General features: G+C 33.1%; 1 protein-coding gene, 1 long non-coding RNA gene and 1 pseudogene across 2 annotated transcripts; 1 reads left to right on the forward strand and 2 right to left on the reverse strand.

Annotated features, from left to right (window-relative positions):
* Positions 1-1,441: 1,441 nt before the first annotated feature.
* On the forward strand, positions 1,442-4,199 carry LOC133186601 (uncharacterized; annotated as a pseudogene).
* Positions 2,903-5,726, reverse strand: LOC133186605 (uncharacterized). Its single transcript, XM_061321836.1, has 3 exons — positions 5,593-5,726; positions 4,515-5,222; positions 2,903-3,141 (listed from the first exon to the last, which is right to left on the reverse strand). The coding sequence occupies exons 1-2, from the start codon at positions 5,641-5,643 to the stop codon at positions 4,527-4,529; spliced, it is 747 nt and encodes a 248-aa protein (XP_061177820.1). The 5' UTR covers positions 5,644-5,726; the 3' UTR covers positions 2,903-3,141; positions 4,515-4,526.
* A 2,325-nt stretch (positions 5,727-8,051) lies between these two features.
* LOC133186606 (uncharacterized) lies at positions 8,052-9,132 on the reverse strand. The gene is made up of 3 exons (XR_009721074.1): positions 9,012-9,132; positions 8,288-8,510; positions 8,052-8,088 (listed from the first exon to the last, which is right to left on the reverse strand). It is a non-coding gene; the product is annotated as an uncharacterized LOC133186606 (long non-coding RNA).
* Between the last annotated feature and the right edge of the window lie 202 nt (positions 9,133-9,334).

Below are 9,334 nucleotides of genomic sequence, written 5' to 3' on the forward strand. Positions count from 1 at the left end.
AACACAAAAAGGACAAAATAAGTTTTTATAAATCTAAGCTTCTTCATTTGATTGAATTAACAATCCATGTATTGCATCCGAGTTGCCGATTAAAAGTGGTAAAGACACCGAAGAAAACGAACATTTGGAAGTAACGTACGTCTTATAGTCGGTGTATTCCAAGTTATAATTTGTAAGAATACGATTACAAAAATGTGACAGTTAAAGATCAACATACTAACATTTGAACAAATATAACCATAACAATTATATAATTTAAAACAATACAAGTGGTTTCAGGGAAAGAAGTGTGTGTACATGTGGTTATATGTAAGGCCTATGTTCAAAAATATGTATAAGATTTACGAACAGAAATTAACCTTTTTCAAGTCCAATAGAATTTTTATGTTTTAGAAAACCTTCACTGATAGATTCCTAAAAGAGTTGTTTATGTATCACTGTGTTTCAATTACACTGCACTATATTTTTTAACTTAACTCGTACTGCGTTCAATATATGTTGTACATGTATACACTTGATCCACAGGTACCCTACCCAATAAATCACGTGAATTTAATGAGGTTATATTTTTTAAATAAGAAAAATATGTAACGTCAAGTGCCTGTGACTAGATCTACTAAGAATATCACTATTGTTTTGTGCGTTCTATAAATGTATTTTTTTTTTTCGAAGGTGCCTGTCGTTGTAGAATCTATTATTGTCTCTATTGTAACAATATTCTGCAAATACGAAAAAGTATACATGTATACCTTTACCTACGCACATTGTTTGTGACGTCACAGTTACGTTACATCATAGATTTAACGTAATAGAAAACTGTCACGGCACTGTACGTAATTTGAACTGGAAATCTGCACGGCGTTATTTTCCATAAAAATGCAATATTCACTTATATTAAATTAATATATAAACATAGTTGACTTCACTGATTTGTACACTTGCATATATTAAATATAAACCATGTAAACATAGTTGACTTCACTGATTTGTACACTTGCATGTATGTATACTTTAGTATGTGTTTTAGTAAATTGAAGTTTAGTCACGACGCAACATTCAATAGACCGTTTCACGATAACTTCCGTGCATGCGTACAACTACTTCCAGAGGGCAACTTGTTTACATAGGTTACGCTGACTACAATGACAAAGCCACATTTACTTGATCGAAATAAAGGATTGTGATATGAAAGTTTGTTTGTTTTCTGTTTTTCTAACATATTTAGACCTTTCTTGTGTTGATTTTGCGTGAATACACATAAAATTTATATAGAGAAATTTAAGAAAAAAACCTAGAACCGAGTTTAGTGCACAAAGGGGGGGGGGGGGAGCACTGAGGATTCTTATGTGAAAGTGTGTTTGTTTGGTTTTTTCTAACATATTTAGGCTTCTCTTGTGTTTATTATGCTTGAAGATACATAATATTTATATAGTGTAATTAAAATAAAATAGAGAACCGAGTTTAGTGCACAAAGGGGGCACTTCCGTGTTTATCAATGCGAAGATGGCTTCCCGGGAGAATTTAAATGACCTAAACAGGAAAAGGAAAGGGTCTCTCGCTGAAATGCCAATCAAGTATTAGACAATGGCATTGGTGAGTACTGTACCCGAGATTTCTAAGCATGAAAATCTCCCCCTTCTACAGTCTGCGTCGTTTTCCCCTGCCACGCCCACTTGCCTGCCTAAGATCTCTTTTCAACAGATCTATCATCACATGATCTTGAGACAAACAACAGAAGGGAGACAAGCAAAGAATTTCAAGGGATTAGATAGAGCAGTTAAGCATTTTGAGGCTGGAGATATATCCCAAATAATGACAGCTCAGGTATGATGGTTAATCATTTAAAAAAAGTATACTCAGTATGTTTATGTATCATCGGCCTTTTTAACATTTCAACTATATTAATTTTTCTGTATTTTTCACCTTTGATTTGGAATTCCACAGTGAATATATAGGGAATTGTTTACTTAATGGAAATTTTAATTACTCTAATAATGAAAAGGGTGAGTGAAGACTGACTTTAATGAAGAGAATAAAGTCCAATTTAAATAAACAGTAACTTTCTATCTAAAAGTTTCATGTCACTGATGCTTAATATTTATAAATTCAAAATTAAAGATTGATGAGTCCCTTGACTACATCAGAGCTTACTGCTTAGCCCCTATGAAAAAAGTGAAGTACAAAGTTTTCCTCTGTGTTGAGGACAGGAAAACGGTTCAATTTGCCTATTGTGAATGTCCAATTGGGTAGGCACAATTTTAGAAATCAATATGAAAAATAGAAAGTTAAACAAATAATAAAAATCAACATCTTCTTAAATTACAAACAAATTATACATGTATTTTGTTTGATGTAGTCTAGCCCAGACATGCAGCCATATTGGTGGTCTGCTATTTTATTTACACCACTGGCATCTGACCGAGGTACTAAAGTCAGACAGCACAACCTCTAGACCATGCCAGTGGAATGTCCCTCGTCCACTTAAGATGGACCCCATGCCCTTGAGGGAGTGGAATCTTGGGCGACCAAAACTGACGTCAGAGGGGGAACTGGAGTACCATGAGAGACTTTGATCCTTGGCATCCTGAAGAGCGAGAATTTAACTCCAAACATTCCATGGAACAACTGATTACATTAAAAAAATATTTACCAAAACTGGTATTGAAGAAGTAATCTTTTTCAATTATGTGTATGAAAAAGCAATACATAAATCATATTAGATAAGAATAGATACCGGATCAGTTTAAGATTTATTTTCAAAATCTTGATAAAATCAATCTACTAACTTCCAATAGAAAAAGTAATCTATCTGGTAGACACAGAAGTGTTATATATCAATGTGTAGGTTAAAGAAAGAGCTGATTACAATTTAAAAAGCATGATTTGCAATTTTGCCCTACAAAAAAGAAAATGCAATGTACATTATATTACAGTTTATACACACAAAAACCACAAAAAAGAATAACACAAATATTTAGCATTACAAAACATAAAATTTTTCATCAAAATTTTTATTTTAGGCATGAGTCACTTATGGACCATTCCAGTAGAGACACCTAATCCATCTGGGGAAATTGAAGTCAGAACAACAGAGGATCCAATGGAAACAGCACTGAAAAGTCTTGTCTTGTCCCAGGGGAACTGTAAGGGGAAAAGTTTTCTGTAAATTCATGCTATAAATTGAAAATAATTTTTATCTAAAAAAAAACATTATAGTTGCAGTACCCATTCCAGTTTCTTTTGATGAAAGCCTAAGTGCTTTCATCGAGCATAGAACAAGAGGCCAAAGAGCATGCGAGATGTGGAAGGAGCTGCATAGAGGACGAATAACTAGTTCCTTATTTGGTTCTGTTCTGAAATCAGGACAAACTCCCAACAGCCTAGTCAATCAGATAATGAATGGTTCGAGTTTAGATAGGTAAAGGAATAGGTTTAAAATCTTAAAAACTATAATAATCCCTAAGTTTTTAGTCTGCATTGAATCAAGTAGCATAGCACATCAACAACTTCTGATATATCATAATGTATAACATTTTATATTTAAGGTACCAGACACTACCTTTGCCAGTCAAGTGGGGGTGGAGAATGAGAAAAATGCCCTGAAAGACTACTTGGCCCTCCAGAATGCAATTACCAATATCAGAGTGGAGGAGTCTGGACTCACCTGGTGATATACCCATTACATGCATTTTTGGGAGCAACCAGTGATTGATGGGTATATGATGAGTCCATGCCAGAGGGAAATGAAAGAGGGGTCTTGGAAATAAAATGCCCATACTCCATCAGTAATGAAGTTATTTCTGACAAAGAGGTACATGTTCACCTCCTAAGTTGTCTTTGTTATTAGTCATCCTTTTTTTTTAAGTAAAGCAACCTTAAATTGGCATACATTGAACAGGTGCATGAACTGGTTGGTAGAGGAGGTTTTTTCTTGGAAGACACTGATGAGGGACCCAGACTGAAAAGAGAGCATAAATATTATGCCCAGATTCAAGGGGAAATGGCCATCATGGGTTGTGACTTTGTTGTGTGGACAGCAGCCAGGCAGAGCAACTGTTTTAAAGAGAGAATTTATTTTGATTCAGATTTCTGTTCTTTGATGATGCCTAAACTTGTAGAGTTTTTTGTTTCACATGTATCATCTTCATACCTTAAAATGTAAATGTTCTTCAATTAAGAAATTAGGTAACATTCATAGGAATATAAATATGGATTGGTCCAATCCCAAAAAATTCAAAAGGTGTAATGGAAGATTTGATCACATACCAACCCATATAAATGTTTATCTAGAAATATTTACATTTGCAAATATTTTTCCTTAAGATTCTTTGCAAATTAGAAAAAGTTAATGTTCTCATGAACTATCTTGGGATGAGTAAGAATATTTCCATTGTGATGTAATTGAAGTCAAAAAATAGTGGAAACTTTTTTATTCAAAAATGATCGTTGAGTGACAAAAATATGTGGGAAGTCATCAGAAAAATAATGTAAATATAAGATATATTTATACTAACCTAAATTTGTCATCATGGATTACTTTCAACCATAGGGACATCAAGGTTTGTAAGCCAGCAGCAGACAGAAAATATCTGAGAACCCAGTTGCACTAGAGAAAGTAAACCTTCAAATATGTGAAAAATTTTTACGCGTCCTATAGTCCTTTCGACATGAATCCGTAATTTGGCAATATCTTGAGTGTTAAAAACATCTACAGTAGAAAACTGAGATGAAGAAGACCGAAATGGCGGAATATTCAAACTACAGCCCTTTTTCTCTAATAAATCTCTAATAGTGAAGCCCTTGTCTGCCATGACAACATCCCCTTCCTCAAGCAGATCAAGCAGAGATGAACACTCAATCATCTGCTGATCCAAGATCTTTCCACCAAAGCCCTCTGAAACAAATGAGATAACACCAGAAGGAGTTATACCAATCAAAAATTTCAAAGTTTTATGGTGTTTGTAATTAGAAAAAGATTGATTCTGGTTTATCAAACTGTTAGATTTCTGAATGAATATCTCTGTACAATCAAGTATGACTCTTAAGTTTTGAAAAGACTTAAAGCAAGTTGGCATATTTCTCTGAACAACATCTCTGGAAGGAAAGGGATTAAGATCCTTCAGTTCCTTGTGAAGTAGGCAAATCCAGGTGGTAAAGTACTGAGAGAAGGCTCCAACAGAAACACCAAAACGCTCTGCCATGTCTTGTACATATAATCCAACCTTTAAAATGATTCAAAATTAAACTTTCAAAATTAACGCCGAAATACAAGATAAAATGTGGCTTATTTTAAAATACTTTGTACTAAACAGTTATATTATTATGCAATACTGTAGATTCCTAAATGTATGCAAGGAATTTGTTATTCCGGTAATTCGGCAATAAGCAGTCCTCATGATTTAAAATTACTCCCTTTTATTTTTCTATGGCTGAAATTCATGTAATAGGTCTTGATCAACAGAACATTCATGAATTCAATTTCTAGCAATTTGTGATTTCAGAAAGTGAAATCAAGAATTCAATATTCAAGTATAAATATAAGGAATCTAAAGTAACTAGTATATGTATTGATTTATGGTAACTATAAGATACCTTAAGCCTCATCAATGTTGCCAAAAATTGTTTAATTGGCTCCAGTGCCATGCTTCGCCTAGCTCTACTCCTTTCCTCTGGAGTTGCTGAACTATACCTCTCCAGTAGACCATCTTCTCAAGCTTTGGTGCCAGGTAGCTAAATGTATCATAAAAGTAGGAGCATATTATTCTGGCAAGGGCCTAGGAGATGGTTAAAATTAATGTTGCAAAAAAATCATATCTGTAAATATAAGATTTTCTTCAAGTTGAATCAAATATTTGCTTAAATTAAATACACCTAACTAAATTTGCATTACTGGAATTTCACAAAGATTAAACCTGTATGCTAAATGTTAGCCCAAAGAAATAAATATATCTGCTAATTATTTAGCCCCCATCCTTCAACACACAAACAATTAGTGGGTATAGGCCAATGTAAAAAAATTCAAAAAAATTTTCAATTAGCCCTTTCACGATAACTGCAGTTCCACTTTTTTGCAGGGCAAATTAATAACTTTTACTGAAGTTTTTGTTGATAGATAAAGAGAAGTACCGCAGTTATTGTGAAACGGTCTATGGAATAAGAGGTATAAAGCTCTTAAATCATACTTGAAAGGCCACAGAAACACTGCAAAGCTTGGGAGTCCTGTATAGAACCTAGTCATTGCGTCATCATCTTTAATCTTGGCAACAGACCACCTTGTGTCTTGTAACCTCCTTAATTCCAACTTAAGTCTCTGATTTTCAAGTACAAGGGGGCCAGGATCACACTGGTAATCTACAATTCATGAATTACAATAAGCTGGCATTTGAATGTACATTAATAGCTATTTTATAAAATATATACCTGTATTACTAAAAGCTTGTAAACTACATAAATACAGCAAATATCTAATTTTTAACACATATCTTTTGAATAACTATTTATGGATATTATTAATGATATTCTTGAAATGACAGTTGGATTTTTTACAGAAATATGTATGATTCATCTAATTTTGTTTGTTGACATTGTGTTCAATGTACATGTATGAACACAATACTGTGTTAATCTTTCCTCTGCTAATCTAATTTATTTACCAATATATCTCTCTTCAGTGTAACTCCCGTATCGTATCTACATCATCTGTATCTTCCATTACATCTTCCACATGAAAACATTCCTCCTCTTCCTTATCTAAAATAAAAAAAAATTGAATGACAAATTCATGTCCAAAAGTTAGAAGAAACATAATATGTCCTGACTGAAATTTTTTTTTAACATTTAAGCAATTAATTGCAGATTTTGGATGTTCATCATGTCTTAACATAGATGGTTGTACTAACAAATTGAATAATGTGTTAGTGAGTTATTCAGTAATATTTACATTTGCTATGTTTTTCTACTAAGCCAACTGTGCAATTGATTTGAAGTTCATTTTTGTATATTTACATTTCCAAATATGTTTCCTTAAAATTCTTTGCAAATTAGAGTATTGTTCATTTTCTCATGAACTACAATGGATGAGCATGAATATCTCCATTGTTACGTCATAATACCGTACTTGACGTCAAAACTATAGCGCAAAGTGTTTTGCTTTAAAAATGACAGTTGAATTGTGGCACCTAATCAGAAAAATAATGTAAATATAAGAAATGAATTTTATTTTTGAAAATTCATGAGGTACATGAACTACAACGCTTCTCGCCGGCATATTTATCATGAAGCACTAACGCGCTTCATAAAATATGCCAGCGTGAAGCGTCGTAGTTCATGTCCTTATGAATCTTCAAAAATTAAATTCATTTCTTAAGTATACTCACGCGTAGAAATATACACGGTGAAAGTCGCGGTAAAGTGACGTCACAATGAGGCAACAGAGATACGTTAATAAAAATGTAACGATATAGGGCAGCAAGAAATTCAAATATTGAGCATAATATTGTTGCTTTTGAACTTGTAAAATGTAAATATAAGGAATGTTTTTTTCAGTTTAGTGTGAATTATTGGTGTGTAAATCACACAGACTTGCACGTAGGCATATTTTTCATGAAGCGCTAGCGCGCTTCATGAAATATGCCTACGTGACAAGTCTGTGTGATTTACACACCTATAACACACACAAAACTTAAAAACATTCCTTAATTGTCAGCTCAGCTGTCTGGGTTATAACATGATAATTGTCCAAAATTTATAATTCAATTTAATACAATTGGTTCTTTACAGTACATTCAAACCTTGTTATCCTTAATATCTACATGTGACTGAGTAAAACATCAAGAGAACAGTGTATTTTGAGATATAAGGGATAAAATATTCATAAATGGTTGGGACTTCCAAATTACTTGAAAGAAACTATTCCCACTTTGAAAGTCTTGGTGCAGATCTTAATACAAATAATAACATACACATTTTCCTCTTACCTTTGCAGTAGGAATGTACAAATAAAGAAAAATCCAGAGTCTTTATTCTTTATCTGGACTCCAGACTTTTCTTCTCTTGCTCCTGCTCTCTCTGTACTGACACATGAAATTCCTAGAAATAATACAGCAAAAATCATTGTATGGTTAATATTAAATTCAATGAATGTAAACCATTTCATCTTTTTTTTTTTTTTTTGGTGAAATGGGTTTGGAATGTGTTATAGTTATTTCTCATTTTTTAGTTTTGTTCAAAGTTTAATTTTCTGAAATTCATCTTATTTTTATTTTGTCTCATTTGAGAAATTTAGAACCTTCTGTAAATTTTTTCTGGCTAATCTCTCTTCTCTCTCTGGATTAACTGTCTTCATTTTGTATGGAAAAATAGTTGGAGCTTAATCCACATCTTCCGGGTCATCAGTGTGCCATCCAGTCACAAAATGCTCTGAGCACACACAGGTGTGTTCATTGGGCACAAAATCGTCTCTGTTTATTGCCTTTATCCAAGTACGATGCTTTCGACAATCTTTGGGAAATCTATAAAAAATACATGAACATGAAGATCAGCTAAGTGCTAGACTGGAGTGAAATTTAAACAGAGGAATCAATAAAACATAACAGTTTCAAATCAAGATATTGTTGTCACACGATATAAGTATCATTTACATGTATAAACTAAACAAATATACATAAATATATGAAAATAAAAGAAATTTTGCTTATATATTACATTCTTTGTCCACTTGTAAGTACCATCACTACATTGAGATGGTATACTATACAGTTAAATGCACAGTTATATGCATGTATGTGGATGTTTTACATTACATAACTGTTAACTTTCTTAATGTAATTTACTCTCCTCTTATGAAATGACACACTTGTAAAATATTCTTCGTGTGGTATAATGAATACGAAAACCATATAAAACAATGAATACTTGTATTCATGCTGGTTGTTAATACGCAAGGAAATAGGGGCCTACCACGATTCAACCTGGATTTTAGAAAATTTAAAAAAGATATTTGAAAGACTTACCTGAAAAAGTGTAGACCTTTCCGTTTTCCTTTCGTATCATCACGATTTGAACATTTGACAACACAGCAAGAGCGTACCATACTGAGACAAATCTTATGATTAAACCGAAACTTGAACATCATTTGTTTTTCCCGCCCTTGCACACTAAGCATTCCGGAAAAATAATACTTATCGGAAACTTCTAAATGAGTAGGTTTCATCTGCTCCTTCCTTTGAATGAATGAAGTGACGTAGGCGTCACGTGATTTCGTAGTAAACTTGTAGTAAATATTTGCTGGAGGCCTCGGCATCATTGAGAGGACAAAACTGTGGATACTTGGGGA

Source organism: Saccostrea echinata, unplaced genomic scaffold (genome assembly GCF_033153115.1).
Source record: "Saccostrea echinata isolate AGI-Se365-2 ecotype Australia unplaced genomic scaffold, CSIRO_AGI_Sech_v1 ptg000014l, whole genome shotgun sequence".
In the NCBI taxonomy this organism is placed as follows: Eukaryota; Metazoa; Mollusca; class Bivalvia; order Ostreida; family Ostreidae; genus Saccostrea; species Saccostrea echinata.